Source organism: Rosa rugosa, chromosome 2, assembly GCF_958449725.1.
Source record: "Rosa rugosa chromosome 2, drRosRugo1.1, whole genome shotgun sequence".
Lineage (NCBI taxonomy): Eukaryota > Viridiplantae > Streptophyta > Magnoliopsida > Rosales > Rosaceae > Rosa > Rosa rugosa.
The window spans coordinates 41,115,145-41,131,779 of record NC_084821.1 but is presented as its reverse complement, the minus strand read 5'-3'; the positions used below and the strand labels follow the sequence as shown (position 1 = coordinate 41,131,779).

General features: G+C 38.6%; 1 protein-coding gene and 1 long non-coding RNA gene across 3 annotated transcripts; one reads left to right on the top strand and one right to left on the bottom strand.

Moving 5' to 3' along the window:
• The first annotated feature begins 405 nt into the window (after nucleotides 1–405).
• On the top strand, nucleotides 406–1,261 carry LOC133729135 (uncharacterized). The gene is made up of 2 exons (XR_009856249.1): nucleotides 406–628; nucleotides 919–1,261. It is a non-coding gene; the product is annotated as an uncharacterized LOC133729135 (long non-coding RNA).
• An 8,684-nt stretch (nucleotides 1,262–9,945) lies between these two features.
• LOC133732882 (4-hydroxy-3-methylbut-2-en-1-yl diphosphate synthase (ferredoxin), chloroplastic-like) lies at nucleotides 9,946–13,146 on the bottom strand. 2 transcript variants are annotated; one of them, XM_062160484.1, is made up of 8 exons: nucleotides 13,078–13,146; nucleotides 12,924–12,986; nucleotides 12,624–12,768; nucleotides 12,255–12,393; nucleotides 11,983–12,060; nucleotides 11,394–11,533; nucleotides 10,317–10,578; nucleotides 9,946–10,204 (listed from the first exon to the last, which is right to left on the bottom strand). In XM_062160484.1, exons 1-6 carry the CDS (start codon nucleotides 13,087–13,089, stop codon nucleotides 11,494–11,496), a joined length of 477 nt encoding a protein of 158 aa, XP_062016468.1. In that variant the 5' UTR covers nucleotides 13,090–13,146; the 3' UTR covers nucleotides 9,946–10,204; nucleotides 10,317–10,578; nucleotides 11,394–11,493. The 2 variants fall into 2 exon arrangements, with proteins under 2 accessions (XP_062016468.1, XP_062016467.1); XM_062160483.1 differs by lacking the exon at nucleotides 10,317–10,578 and having other exon boundaries at nucleotides 11,388–11,533.
• Nucleotides 13,147–16,635: the final 3,489 nt, after the last annotated feature.

Sequence of the window (16,635 nt, the reverse complement as noted above, 5' to 3'; positions counted from 1 at the left end):
TGTTTTGGCGTTAATTAATTAACTGCAAATTATAGTTGGTATTAGTAGGCATTCCTGAGCGAATGACTACGTATATATATATTTATGTGAAATATATATATTCTTGTGGATGGTATTTGATGAATAATATGCATGATGATGCTTATATTATTGTTGAATGTGACTTTTCATGGAAACAATATTGTGGAAAAAGATGTTTTCTATTGTTGAAATGTATTGAGTTTGATGTTACATTTTTGAGTCAAGCGTGACTCGTTTAAATGTATTGGTCTTTGTGCCAAGGGTCACAGATGGTGAGCAGGGATAGGAAAGCCGAAATTAGATGTTAGTAACGTTTTAGGTCAGGTGTGACTTACTTAACGTTCGACTTTGAGACCGGACGGGGTGTGAAGGTCATATGTCACAGATGGTGACAGGTTGCAGATGGCGACCTTGATGTTTGATTTCATGATCAGACGGGGTCTGAAATCATATGTCACAGATGGTGACAGGTCGCAGATGGTGACCAAGGCAGGAAATAGGTAATCACGTCCTTGGTAGGACGAGTGATTACGATTTCAATAGAGCTCTAGTCTGTCTGCCATGATAGCTTATGGGAGTAACGGTCGAGGTTGCTGGAGACTCATAGGTATGTAGTTTAAAGGAGAGTTCCGATGGTATTCTTCTTTAATTGTCTAGATGAGGCTTGAATTGCTACTTGATGTTTAAGTTAGCAAATAGAACATTGTCACGGCGGTGACTCATGTTGTCCTTTCTGTGGAAAGGATGTGGAATGTTAGAAGGAATCATGGTTGCATGTGTTCCTTAAGTAGATTGATGTGAGTTGTTGATTGATGTTCATGAGTTACTCATACGGGCTTGCAAAAGCTTACCGGGTTTGTTGTTTGGCAACCCCAGTGCACCATTCAAACGGTGTAGGGGTTAATCCTGCAGGTCAGGAAAATCGTGGCTGAAGCTGAGGTAGCTTGTTGGTAGCAGAACGGGTAGGAAGCAAATTTTGTTGGCTTTGCCAGTGTATGACTTCCGCTATGTAGTAAGCTCTGAGGAGCATTTACGTTTTATTTTGTGATGACAATTTAATTCGTAAATTTGTGTAATATATAACTCTGTGGAGCGAGTGTATATTAACTTGGATTGGTTCAGGGCATCAGTATATACTTGTTTTAAGGGAAAGATGTTCCAGGTATTTGTATTGATGACTGAACGTTCACGCATGTATAATTATGGGATTATATATATCGATTTTTATTTTTGTTAAAAATCAGGGGCGTGACACTAGGCCTGTAAAATGGGGTGGGGTTGGGTTAGTTTTGTCCTAAGATATGATGGCCCAATTATTGTCCGGCCCTGAGTGCCTGTAGCCGTAACCCATAAGTATTAAGGTCCGGTTTGGGATTGCTTCGTTTTTTAAAAAAAATCAGCTTTTGTTCAAAATTTTAGATTTTATTGTGTTTGGTAAATAAATAAAAAGCAGCTTTAATTGGAAGTTATAGGTCACTAGCAGCAGATTTTAGAAGCAGCCCAGAGGTTGCTTTTAGAAGCTGTTGTAGATCAAAACATACTCTGCAATTGTTTTATGTACTGACAACACTTTTAAAAATATTATTTACCAAACATGAAACTGTTTTAATTCACAGTTGATTATTCTCATAACACAGTAGCAACCGTTTTTTTTTTAAATCACAGCAATCCCAAACTAGCCCTAAATGAGCAAGGAATGACCTGCGCTTTCACAAATATGTGAAGCACAGGCCTGCCCATGAGCATATAAAGTTCGTGCCAATAAAGCCCGTCCTGTATTTGGCAAATGATTTGGGCCCAACAAATGTTCACTTACACCACTAAAAGATTTTATGTGTCCACTTACCCCATTTAAATGTAAAAAGACAAGTTTGTCCTCCAAATAATCAAAAAGTCACTAGAGACGCCGCAGGACTCCGGTCAACTGCTGCGGGAATTCGGTCATCGGTCGCCGGAATCAAGTCACAGGTCAGAGGTTGCCGGAGGTTCCCCAAGAGGTCGCCGGAGACTTTTATTACCCCCCAATAATCCAATAAATTTTTATTGGGGGGCAATAAAAAGTTTATTGGGTATTAATGGAGGGCAATAAAATCAGACTCTGGTCACCAGTCCGGAGGTTGCCGGAAGTTCTCAAAGAGGTCGCAGGAAACTTGTATTACTCCCCCCCCCCCCAATAAAGCCCAACATATTATTGTGGGGCAATAAGTTTATTTGTTATTATTGGAGAACAATAAAATCGGACGCTGGACTCCGATCACCGGTCACTAGATTTCGGAGACCGGCCACCGGATTCCGACTTCCGGTGACGGGATTCCAGCGACCAGTCACCAGAGTTCCTCGACGGGTGACCGAAGAAGTCTCCGATGACTTCTCTCTCTCTCTAAGTGACAAATGGAGAGAGGCAAAAGTGTCCCAAAAATAAATAAATAAATAACTTAATTAGGTATTAGAGCGAAAAATATGTAATTTGTTGGGTAAGTGGGAAATCTAGTAAGATGTTTGAGTAAATGGGATAAGTGTAGCTCAAATTTAAGTAAATAGACATTTTCCTAAATAATATTAACTTCTATTAAAAATAATTTGATTGAGTTGACAATTGAACCCAATTTTTTAAATTTTAATCTTTTCAAATCCACCCATTAAATAAAAAATTGATAATAATAATATGTATTGATTGATAAAGAAAATCAAATCTAAAGTTACTATTTGTAGTTCAAATGAAATTATCGATTGTTCATTCTAGATTTTATCATGATTTGACATTGGCTCCGCCCAAAATTAAAAAGTTAAGTCTCTAACCCACATTTTACATTAAAACAGAAAAAGAAAAAAACTCTATTGAAACAATGGTCAATACAAATTCACTAAATACAATGCATCCAACACTAACTCGAGTTCGGAGAATAGTAGGTGGTCCAGTTTAGGGGCATTTATATGTCATCGTTGTCCAAAAAAAAAAATCTCATGTTGAAGCACATCACCACTTTTCTGATGACATTAAAAATGTAAGGATTAAATTAATTTTCACACTAAAGTACGACGTAGGAATTAAAGTGACTGAGGGTAGTTTGCAGGGATTGCGCATGTGTCCAGGTGCTCCTATTCTTCATTATTTATTTTTTGCAGATGATAGTTTTCTTTTTGGGTCAGCTGTGGAGGATGAATGTTAAAAGTATAGAACCCTGCTTGATGTGTATGAGAGAGCTACGGGACAATGAATAAATTTACAAAAAAATAGTGTGGTTCTCAGCAAGAATATGGCTCCAGCAGTCCAAGCTCACTAGGCAAGTATTCTAGAAGTGAAGTGTGTAAAAGAATATGATCGTTACTTGGGTTTGCCATTGCTGTTATGTCCCATACCTAAATTTACTGGTTTACTAGTCATTTGGACGGTAAACGAAAACTATTGTTACGTTTTACCTTGTTTCAAACTTTTAGTTTACTGAAGAGTTGACTTTTTATGTCGTTCCTCATTTGAGAAAATTTTCTTCACGAAAATTGTAGAGGAAGTCAAACCAAGTTCGTAGACATGTGACACACTCAAATCAGAGTTCGTATGTAAAAGTTATGGTCAAAAAACTAAAGTTACTATTCTAAGAAAGGGGTATAAATGGAGGACTTACCGAAAATGGTAAGTCATTTTTCACCCTTCAGCCCAAAGTAGAAACCCTAATTCTCTCTAGCTCGAACCACGGCCTGATCCGACCCTAACCAGAGACCCGACGGGTGCTCCCCCTTCCGGCCTCCGTTTAGCATCGCACCGATGGTGTTCGACACACGCCGGCTTCCTCTTCTTCCCCTTGGTGGTGGTGGAGCACCATTTGGAGTGTAGAAAGCGTAGTGACCTGAAAACCACAACGGCAGACCCACAAAGTCGACCCAACCATAACTTCCAACTCCAAAGACGAAATGGGTTGGGTTTTGAAGCCCATTCACTATAGAGCAGACACTCCAAATATCTTGAAGCGATTTGAAGAGAGGAGGAAGAATCGAAAGCTTGAAGTTTTATGGATTTCTGCGGCTTTCAAAGTAAATTCCGACTACCTTGATTGAAATTGGACTTTGTGCTAGTTGTAAAAATTGTTGGGGATGTTTTAATGAACATTTTGGAATAAGTGTTGTGACCCAAATCGGAGTCGGAGTCGGAGTCGGCGGCGTGTTGGGCTCATGCACAGCCACTTGTGGCTGAGTGTGGGGGCACGTGAGGTTGTTTCTGGCCTTCTGCTTTGGCTCGTCAGATAGAGTTTTGTGATACGAACGTGTCAATATGATTTTTTTTTTTTGTGATTGGTGATCGAACTTTTGAAATCGATATGGAATTTCTGTGTTCGGATTTTAGGATTTTGATTCGAGGAAATCCGACTGTTAGATCGTATTCATTTTTCATTAATAAGGTAGCGAACCCTTAAAGTTTGACAAGATAGTTGACAATAGAGAACTGACCAAACCTTGCAGCCACTGTTAGTTTTGCTGTTTGAGAACTGATCCGGATCTGCAATAAATCACAACCACGACATTTTTGTGTCCGAATTGCACAGCTATATGGAGGGGTGTGTTTTCTCAAGGTGTAAGTTTATATAGAAGGCTAGAATTATCACCAAGAAGTTTTCTGAGGAATCAAACATCCCCTGATTTTGTAGATTTGTAGAGCCCTGGATCCATGGTGTTTTTGTTCTAGGCACCTATAATGCCGGTGTTCTACATAATTGTGGGAAGAAGACTTGAAAGACTTGTCAAGCATTTCAAGTCTTGTTGTTGACAATTCAATATTATGATAAATCGCCATCAAATACCTGTTCGTTTGAATTGGCATTGCATCATTCAAACCATGAATTAAAATGGAAAGCTAAAGAAGCATTGCCATGGTATGAATTATTGTAAACATACAGAAGAAGAAGGTATGTGAACTTAGACCATAGAAGGAGATAGCTTCCTTGTCAAGTACATTACAGCAAAACTTCTTAGCCAAGTCAGCGATGCATCTCTGACTCTCTGAGTATCTTCCATATAGGGACAAAGTACTGTAATATGTTTTGTTTTCGGTCTACAACTACTGAATCCTCAGATATGCTTTTGAGCTGAAAGATCAACAAAATAATGAAACTTGAATCAGAGTGTGACGTCTCAAGGACCATTAACTTTGGCAACTCAAACTTTCTCCAACTAACTTCTAAACTTTTGCAGCACAAACCAACTAGAAAATGAGCCTCGGATTAAAGAACAATTTAATTAGCAACTAACCATCAACCACATAAGAATTACCACAAAAGGCTAGGGTGGAAATGAAGTACTAAAAACAAAGTCATCATACGAAAAGGAAGATATTACAAAATATCAATCATTCTCTGTTTTCTTCTTCTGTATATTTTGGTAAGATAAACTGAAATCGAAGCACAAAAAGAACAGAAACTGTCCTACACAAGACCAAGAACCTCAAAAAAGAGGAACGTCTAATGATCACCATCCACCTACACAAAGTTTGATAATAAATAAATACACATCTTTGGTAAAAGTTCACCTTCCAAATTTACAATCAATCACAGCTAACTAATTAGTTGCAGTTTACTGAAAAGGGTTGGTGTTTAACAGTTTAACATGTGAAAACAATTCCGGTTACCCAAAATGAACTTCTTCTTTTTTTTTTGGAAACTGGTGACCTAAAATGAACTGAAAAGCCAGTACAGCATGATAAAGAGAACAATATTGATTAATTAAGCTGAAACCTAGTGAAGATAAAGCTGCCAAATTATCTTCACTAGGTTTCACTGTGACCTGGTTACCACCCCCTCCAGATTCTATGTCGCTTGAAGGGTACATGCGCGGATTCCCTACTAAGCAACTTTATATACCAACTTTATTTGTCCCTACTAAGGTTCTGTGATACCGGTGATAATGGTGGCAATGGTGGAGGAGATGATGAGGTGTTGCATATTGGGTGTCCATAGCAATAACATGCACGTTTTTTTTTTTTCAATCAATCCTTGCTAGACGAGTTTGCCCTTGCAAATTTGACAGAGACTACTCAAACTAACGGAGCATGTACCAATCTTCTCAAAAAAAAATGGAGCATGTACCAAATTTAGGTCGGATTTTGAAAGTCATGTACCATTTTAATACTTTGAAAAGTAAATTAACCTAAATTTAGAGTGACCAAACGTCATGCACTGTTTTTAAAATTTTTCCTTTCAATTTTTGGGAGAAAAATCATGTTGTTTTTTTTATTTTTTTAGAAAGCCGGGATCGAAAAAATCATTTTGTTGAAACAATTGTTTTTTTTTTTTAAGATAAAAACAAGTTTGACCTAAAAGAAAAAAAAAAAAAAAAAAAAAAAAGGAAAAAAGCAAATGCGGGCCCATTAACCCCAAGTCCCCAACCTATAAATACCTCTGTATTAAAAAAAAAATTAAGGATTAAATTCAGTTTACTCCCCTAAACTTTGGGCCTAAAATCAGATTGGTCCATCTTTCTGAAAATCGATTGTGATGGTCCCTATACTCTTAAATGACATCACTCGAGTCCAAAATTTAAATTTGGCTTGAAACATGGCATCAACTGCTGAGTTGGAGCCGACATGGGGGCCCACAATGAGGGCAAAATGGACATTTCAAAATTTTCTAATTTTTTTCTCTCTTTTTTAATTTTTTTTCTCTATACTCTCTCTCTCTCTCTGTGAAGCGGCCATGGAAGCAAATAGAGCTTCCAAGCGACCTCTGGGCATCCGTACCCGCAGCAAATCCCAGATCCAGCTCCAGAGCACCTGCTCTGGTCGGGTCATCAACAACTTCCTCACTAGCTCTGAGTCGGACCAGAAAAGACCCAGACCCATCGATTCTTCCGACGGCAAGAACGACGTCTCCCCCGACACCTCCATGTCCGCCGCCCCCTTCATCGACACCTCCGTCTTCCAAGAACCCCTTAAGCAATTCCTCTGTCTTCTCTCACTCTCCTCCTCCTCTCTTTCTCCGCCGCCGCCTCTCCGTCCACGCCTTCGGCGAGTCATCGTCTGTGACCAAACCAGACGAATCGACCTAAAATGGCAGCGTTTCAGCCCCCGAGGCTAAAATTGATGTCGAAAGTGCAAAGCTACGACGGACAAGAACTATCCGAGCGGCAAGTTTCAGTTTCAGGAGGTGAGCCTCTGGAAGAGCTTCGTCGTCAAGCTTCGGATGCTCATTGCTTATCCTTGGGAGTGGGTCAAGAAAGGACGTGTCTTGACCATGACATTGCGCGGCGAGGTTTTGATCCATTCTCACATTTTGCTTTTGATTTTGTGTATTTACAGTGTTCGGTGTTGAATTTGAAAGAGTTGTGGTTTTTGGTTTTCTAGATAGCTGATTAGTTAAAGAGCCGATTCTCTAGTGGATTATCGCTTCCTCAAATTTGTGAGAATTTTGTGAAAGCAGCATATGATCCTCGAATTGCTGGTTGGGGTACAGTGGAAGATGTTGTGAATTGTGATTATGGGTTTCGAACTTCAATTTGTGTTTGAAGATGTGCATTTGAGCTTATATGGATTGTGATTATGGGTTTGTAATGCTACTAGGTAGGTGATCACTCTGTGACATTTTCTTTTCTTTGTAATATGATATCAATGTTGTGTTTAGATGTGGAAATTGAGTGATACAGTTATGGGAATTGATCAGACTTCTTTGACGATGGTTGGTTTTTAATTGATGGGTTCGAAAGAAGAAGAGGAGGAGGAGGAGGAGGAGGAAAGGGAATTGGAGGTTCAGAAGAAAACGAAGACATCTTCCTCTCTTTTTTTTTAAATCATTTTATTGTGAAAATGTCCGTTTTGCCCTTCTTGTGGTTGAAAAAACTGAAAAGTGGGCCCCTATGTCGGCTCCAACTCAGCAGCTGACGTCATGTTTCGAGCCAAATTTAAATTTTGGACTCGGGTGATGTCATTTGAGAGTATAGGGACCATCGTAATCGATTTTCAGAAATAGGGACCAATCTGATTTTAGGCCCAAATTTCAAGGGAGTAAACTGAATTTAATCCAAAAATTAAATAAATAAAAACACCTACAAATCCTTCCCAGTCTCCCACCCAGTTTTTCAGAAAAGTTGGTTTTCTCTCTAGTTAGGAATTTAGAATTTAAGTTTATCAAGCCGGGGATGACGAATGCCCACCAAGGTGACGGTGAATGACGCTGCTACTGCTCATCAAATAATGCACATGGTATGGGTAAACTGGGCAGATCAGGATTCACCACAGTCACAAGCTTCTTAGCCTAGCCAGAGCCCCGCCGGTGAGAGCGTATTTAGATAACTCAAGGCTATAAATTGGCGACCCTCTCAGAGCTTGGACGGCCCGACCGTATTCTGACAATGGAAGACTGGAGAGCGATTACAAGCGCGAAAAAGCAAGTGAAACAGCCAAGATCATCGAGCAAGAACTCAACAACGGATGACTGGAGAGCGATCCTGACCCCAAAAAAGCAAGCGAAACAACCAAGATCCATCACTTAAGACTCTAAGCTCAACGCGGCAGATGAAGAAGTGCTTGCATTTTCCCTAGTAAAAGAAGAAGAGACGGTGCCACCTTATATTGCAATCGATATAAAAGAGTCTCTGTGCAGAGCACCGGTGACAATGAAGGAAAGCAGGCTACGTTCTGTTTTCAATGAATTCCTACGCCCAAACACGGTCGCCGTGAACTTCACTGAAGCCGTATTGCTCCATCTCGAGCTTGCTTGGAATAAAGCGCTTCTTTCATTATCTCTCGGTGGTTCGGTTGTTGTTGTCGTTTCTTGGGTCAGTGGTTTTGCCACCCAGTACCTTCGTTCCAGCCACCATAGCATCACTACAAATGGATGGGTTGAAATCAGAGTCGCAGCGCTTAATGTGTTGTGGGGCCATTTGGTATGTGATATTCCTATACTGGCAAGCTCCAAGTTACTGTTGTAGATCCTAGGTTCTAGGTTAACCGCGTTACCAAGAAACAAGGATTCAAAATTCGGTTTCGATTTTTCAAATTTAAGGAAATTTCGGATAAAGTTACGATTTCGGCAGAAATTTCAGTTTAAAATAAATAAATCACATTAATTGCATTTATGAAATGATATTTTTGAATGAAACTTTTACATAGATTAAACTAACCTATAATAAACCTATTTACAATGTAACCTCTCTAAAATTATACATTTATAATGGAATTGTGATGTGTTGAGCCAAGACTTGAAGAACAAATTAAAGAACAGTTTCAAAGAATAGATAACATTTAAAAAGAACCTTTTGGTAATGTAACCTATAATAAACTTATTAGAGATTACATTAATATATAACAAAGAACAAAGGTTAACTTTAATATTGGCTATTAACAAAGAACCACTACACCAAAAAATGAAACAGACAACGGGTAAAATTCGTTGTCTGATTTGGACGCTCACCGTTGTGTATCGGAGCGTTGTGTGTTTAAAATTTGCACAACGGTGCAACACCGTTGTATGATATGCATGCAATCAGTCGACAGATTTTTGTTATCACCGTTGTGTCTTCTCTCGGCAGATGCTAGGCAGAGCTGCTGCACAGCATGGCAGATGCATCATTCATACAACAGAACTTGTTTTCAAACTGTTGTTGGAAAGCCTAGTCAGACAACGTGTTCTTTGATGTCATCGTCGTCTGATATACTATCACACTTCATTTTTAATGTCTGTTTGTTGTGTGAATTGGTTTTGGACAACATTAGTTCAGTTTTTATCGTTGTGTGATTGTAAAATGAGAAGACATTTTTTCTTGAAAACCATTGTGTGATATGTAAAGAATGCATTGAGTGAATGGCCAGTTTTGTGTATTCAGACAACGTTGGATTGCCACACTATAAAACTGTTGTACGATCAATTTCATTTGCTATATTTTGAGCATAGCTCCATTTTACCTAATGAACAGTGATCAATTGGAAACAAAACACACTGCAAATCATCAAATGGATCCACCAAGATGCATTCATATTAGTCATTGTTCCACAAAATCATGAAACCTAAAAGCCAAAGTGGCATATGTTCACTAAACCCAAAAGTAAAATGATCGACCTAGTACTTTGATAATGAATTGGTACATAATACTTGAGAGAAATCAGGATTAATATCAGGAAGTGGTGGGATGTGGGATCAAATCTAGCTCTCCACCTGCCTTCCCAGCACCAACTATGCACCATCCTTTATTTGAACAATATGATCTGCAAAGAAAGCAACACACAAGTCAGTATCAAACCATCAACTTTTTCTCTATCTATAGAGAAGGAAAAGTGCATCATCTAAATAGCATGAGAGAGAAAGCGCTTAACTTACATTAGATTTAGGGTCAAGTGAAGTTGATTTATAACACATGTATAAGGTACAAACCCAAAAATGCACCAAAACATATTAAAAGGTAAACATTTGTAGAAGGTAATTTCATTAGGAAAAAAAGAGCATGAATGATTAAAATTTCATTTATAGTACAAAGGATAATTTGGAAAACAAACTGAACTCCCCAAGTATAGCACCAGAACAACTAAAAATGCACCGTGTTTATATGCATCTATGAAGACCAAGAAAACCCCTTTCAAATCTAAAACAGTTATACATAAAATAATCAAAAGGGTTTGATTTCTAAGTCGAAAAAAACACGAACTAAAACAATAAAAATTGCCGGAAATACCCAAAATCCTACAAACATACTCATAAGCATTCTAAGAGTAACAATAAGCTGCAAGCTTGAGACAGTTTCAGAAAACTGGTAACAAGAAAGAAAAATTCACCAACAACTATTCTTTCAGTGATTTTAAGCACAACTTTCCAGATTTCAAGTAGACATGCAAAGCTAATATTTTGCATAGTTTCATGTTATTCGCAGTTCAAATGGATGGTCAAACAAGAATCCAAAGTGAATGAAATGCTGAATTCTGCAGAAATCCTGAAACAGTGCAGTAACTTCAAAATAGCATAAGTATCTCATTTTAACTCCTTTTTTCACAAAACCATGTTCAAAATGATCATTGAAGAGTCTCCTTTAATATATCAAAAACTGAGAGTAAAACAAGAAGTATAGGTTTTTCGAAAATCATGAAATGCCCCACTGGTTCAGCTAGGGTGTCAAACGCGGGAAGAGTCAGAATATCAAAACAGGCTTAGCCACTCATATCAAATGCTTGTAGATACTTGAACCTAGAGACGATAAGCCAATATTGGTAGTACTAGAAGAAAAATGCTCAGCAAATTAACAATTCCTAAAATCATGCAGAAAACAGAAATATCACCCAATACTCGATGGAGCTGACAGCTAATTAAACATAACCAATAGCTACCCCAACTATCGAGCTCAACATATCAATGATCGATAAACAAAAAAAAAACACATTGAAGGAAATCACTACTGACCTCTGCCTTAGCATGGACAATCTCTTGAAGCTCATAAGGGAACAATGAATTGGACTTTTGTTGAAGGCTCTTCACAACATGGTTGGCTGCATCTTGAACTTGAGGATCATGAGGCTGCACATCTTGCCATCCTGGAGCATGCCCACCTGATCAAAACCCAATTCAGTCCCATAACCCAGTTCTGAATAATATAAATTCTGGAAATGGTAGAATAACCCCTAACAAGATTTAGGGTCATTTTTCAGTCATGTATACCACAGCTGTTGGCAACCAAGCCTACCATTTTTGTATGAATGCATCTTAAATTAGATGTCTTACATCTACCCAAAAGTTTAAAGCTTCAAATATTGGACTCCACACAATGGAAAAATCAATAAATAGGCAGAAAGAGATAGAGACAGGAATTATCATTGATATGATTTGGAAACGCAAGTACACTACAACACCTTAGTGACTAGTGTTTGTATCAACAGAGAAAAGAAATACTAACAGCAACATGGCATATTTACACCCAATTCATGGAAAATTGGTATACTACAAAGTCTAATACCATAGATATCTGACAAAAGAGGAAACGAGTGAACCTTGTAATTACCTATGAATTCCACTTGGAAACTGAATATGGTGTATTACAGGAAAGTTTAGATCATTGTCTCCCAGATACTCATAAAGCCTAGAACAATAGAGTAAATGGTTCGTGTCAATAGAGTAAATGAATGCCAAGGATTATGAATGAGCACTTGTGGAAAAAAAGCAAATAGTATTTCGTCATTGATGAAGTGTCTAGGACAATGCCTCACTGGTTTGGAAGCCTTATCATTGCAATTTTATCTCAACAGTGATTTAATGGAAATTTAGAATTCTTACCTCCTTGCTGCATGCACTCGGCTTATTTTCTCTTCACTGAATGGCAGGTCATAAAAAAGCATTGTAACATCAAGGCCTTTGAGAAGATCCATATCTTCATAGGGTTCATCACCACGGACCGAGACAACCAAGCGTGTACCTGGGAGGTAGTTGATTCACATGATAAGAATTGCAAGCTATATATGATCAGGGTAGCATTCCCCCCAACACAGAGCCTTTTATATATTTAGATGGAAATAGACCCTCTTAAAAGGAGTAGCTATCAATTAACATCAAAGGCCACCGGTAAAACATTTATACCTTTGCAATACTATGATAACATTAAGTTCAATCAAGTATAAGTACTCAAAAATCTGTAACAAGTTGTACCTTCTGGCAAAAGCTTGTATGCACTAGTTGATAATTCCTTTGAATTTACCATAACCATGGCATTTGGTAATGGTTTCGTAAGCTGCTCTGACAATGGCGTTATAACACCCATACTTACATCTATCAACCTTTTGAGAGCCAGACGCTGATCACAATTTAAAAGAATATTATCAGGTCATTGTTCCAGTGAGCTAACTAACAAATAAGATTGAGTTCAATGCTTGGAAAATGTATTCAAAAGTAAATCACAATATGTGAGTGTGTGACTAGAAATGAAGAAAATTTCAGTAGGGTTCTCACAGAATCATCGTCGTCAACAGGTGGTAGTTGTCTCAATAAGATCGAGTCAACTGTTGCCAGATCCTGTATCAACAGAATTGACATGTCAATGATTGTGGTGAATTTTGATATTGTGCAATCTATCATGCTAAAAAGTGTAATTTGGAAGATGGACCTTAAATGGCATGCCCACGACAAGTTTTGCTGCAAGTGACTTGTACAGAAGCTCTGGTGTCTGTAAAGAAGGGAAGCTCTGGTACCAAAAACACATAGAACAACACCTACACAAAGATGAAGTACAATTCATACGCTTGTCAAAAGTCACAAGGACCAAAAACAATAGATGGACAAACTGTAATGAATTTCAATCACTTTTCTTTACATACTTCAAAGCTTCAGTTTCTGTTATTGTCTTGGCAAGACAATAGTTGCCAAACTTGGTCTGTAATGTTCATAACACCACACAAGAATTCAACCAAAATGATAACAAAGATCAATATAATGCAAATGAGAAATAACATTCACTTCTTTGGACTGGGCAATATAAGTTTGCCTTTGTCATTGTACAAAAGTGACAGCATCTTGACTTGTTCAAATAGCAGAGCTCCCTTATTCAAATAGCAAAGCTGCTTGCATAGCAAACTGAGAAACACGATGCACATATTCCCAAACACTGACCAAACCATTTGTGGAAAATAAACTCAATTTAAACCAACCATAAGTAGATTCAAAAGGAGAATTATTTAACACACACACAAACAGAGCAGGCAGCAACCAAAACCAAGTAAAGTTGACATAATCTTGCTCATGACAAACCCGAAAATAAAAATTTAAAAGCTATACCAGGAGTGAGGTTAGGGCAGTGAACAGTTCGGTGCCAATCTGGATTAGGACACATCTTACAAGCTAGGAAATACTCATTGAGTTTGATGTAATTAGCCAATGGTGGTCCTTCCTTATCATCACTTACCTATGCTTTCACTTTCCCTTTGTTCCATTTCCCTTTCCCTGTTAGATAATCACCCAAGACAAATATTCGGTACAAAATCAAACGATCGCTCCAGTATGACATATAATGCTCGAAAACCCTAAAATCAAAACAGAAATTACATACCACGAGGAGGGGTATTGTCTTCGGGAGCCTTAACAATCAGCTCGTTTTCTAGCAACTCGCCCAAATCTTGCCATCGGAGGATGACCGGCGGCGCTGCTTGTTCTTCAAGTTCCTGGCCCATGGCTGTGCGGTGTAAATCCGGCTAATTGTGGAGACGAGAGTTAGGTCAATGAAATTTGGGTTTCAGATTGGGGTTCGACCAATAGAGATTTGGTTGATTTCGGGAATCTGAGATTGGGGTTTCCCTATTTGGGATTTCAGAATGAAAGAGAGAGGAAGACTATGATTTCTGGGTAAAGAAGAGAGTTGGATGAAGAAGAGAGCGAGAGAAGACTGAGAGTGAGACAGGGAGAGGAGCGATCTGAAGAGAGAGAGAGAGAGTAGAACGTGAGAGTTCAGCGATGAAGAGGACAGAGATTTCGCGAGAGAGATGGGGAGCTGTGAGTGTTGGGCGTCTTGAGAGAAGAGATCGAGAGGTTATGAAAAACAGCGGCACCAACTTTGTTTAAACGTGCCCTCAGTTGTCTAAGGCATTAAGCAATAGCTTTGTTTTTTTTTTTGGATTAAATACTTGTTACTCCTCATACTTTTTCCTGAAAAACAGTTTGGTCCCTCGCCTTTTAAATTAAACTGAATAGTCCTTATTCTCTCAAATTCTCATATAACAAGTCCAAAATGATCCGAAATGACTATTATGCCCCTCATTTCCTATTTTTATTATTTTTTTCTCTATTTTTTTTTATTTTTCTCCCCTTTTTTTTATATTTTCTCTCTCCCTCCCTCTCTCCCTCTCTCCTGGCCGCACGGTCTCTAAATCAACAGAACCATCAAAGATAACATCTTCCTTCCTCATTACTTGAACTTAAACTAGATCAACAAACATGAGCAAAAGTACCTCCGCTACCGCAAATGGTCAATTTCCCAAATATATTTACCAACAAAAACTGACAAACTACTGCAATCCACAACTTCTATTTACCAACAAACACCAAAAAATTACTGCAATTTCAAGCCAATGCCATCTGATAAATAAAAATTTTCAGGCTTTAACAAAAATTGCATTCCAATAGAATCATACTAGCAGTGTTTTCATCTTCGAGATCGATTTCTTGACGAAGCTTGGCCTCTTCATTTTGAAGCTCAGTTGGAATATATTGGTTTACCCTCTGCAAAAATTAACAAAACGGACCCAGAACAATTAGAAATTGACAGCTCTCTCCGACCCCCTCCGCTCCATCACCGCCCTCACTCTCCAGCTCTCCAACCTCCACGCCACCTCCGAGCTCCTCCACCGCACCCTCCGCGCCCTCAGCCTCTCCAAGAAGCTCCGCGACCTCGCCGTCGACCCCGAGAAGATCGATCTCGCCAAGGCCGCCCAGCTGCATTGCGAGATCTTGGCGCTCTACGACGAGTACGATCTCTCCGGCATCGAAGTCGTCGAGGAGGAGCTCGGCTGGGTCAGAGAGACCGGCGACAAGTTGCGCGGCGAGGCCATGAAGGCGTTGGAGCTAGGGATAGAGGGGTTGAATCAGGGGGAGGTGGCCATCAGGTTGCAGGTGTTCTCCTGTGGTTGCAGAGGGAAGAAGAGAGAGGGAGCGAGAGGTCAGGGGAGAGAGAGAATGAGGGAGAGAGAAAATATAAAAAAAAAGGGGAGAAAAATTAAAAAAATAGAGAAAAAAATTAAAATAATAATAAAAATAGGAAATGAGGGGCATAATAGTCATTTCGGATCATTTTGGACTTGTTATATGAGAATTTGATAGAATAAGGACTATTCAGTTTAATTTAAAAGGCGAGGGACCAAACTGTTTTTCAGGGAAAAGTACGAGGAGTAACAAGTATTTAATCTTTTTTTTTTTTTTTTAGTTACTCAGACAACGTATAGATACATTTACGTTGTCTGAATTGCTACATAGCTGAGGGAACAAAAGATGAAAATTTCCCGCTTGTGCAATCAAAATGCCAATTTTGGCGCTTAGGCTAGGCATTTCTCATTCACACAACAGAAGTAGTTCATTATGTTGTAGGAAGTTGCAGGCATGACAAACCATTGAAGCCAAATTTGCTTGTTTTGGGAGGGAATGAATGTCATTTTGGAGACTATTCTCCAAATTCTGCCACTTACTTGCACAACGGCACATTAAAAACCATTGTATGATGATTTGCAAGTATACTCCTACAACACAAATAACTAAACTGTTGTACAATTTAGTGGCATCTAGGATATAATTTGGAGCCAAATTTGAGTCCATCTAGGAGGGAAATCTGCCGCAATTTTTTTTTTATTCACACAACAGATTATTCTTGTAACCGTTGTGCAATGACCTTCTAGATAAAAACTTCAGAATTTTAACCACCTCATACAACGTAAGTTTACTAAACATGTTGTGTGATTCACTTTTCTTCATCACACAACACATTTTTTTTTCCGTTGTGCAAAAAGTGTTGTGTGTTAACGTTTTTGGTGTAGTGAACGGATTTAGGCAATTAACAAAAGTTAAAAATAAAAACGTCCATTCTCTACAATGTAACCCAGCAAGTCACTATATTGAGTTCCTATGTCTATTGAGCCAAGATTCGAAGAAAGTGATTCGAACTCATTTAGAGACAAATGCTTAT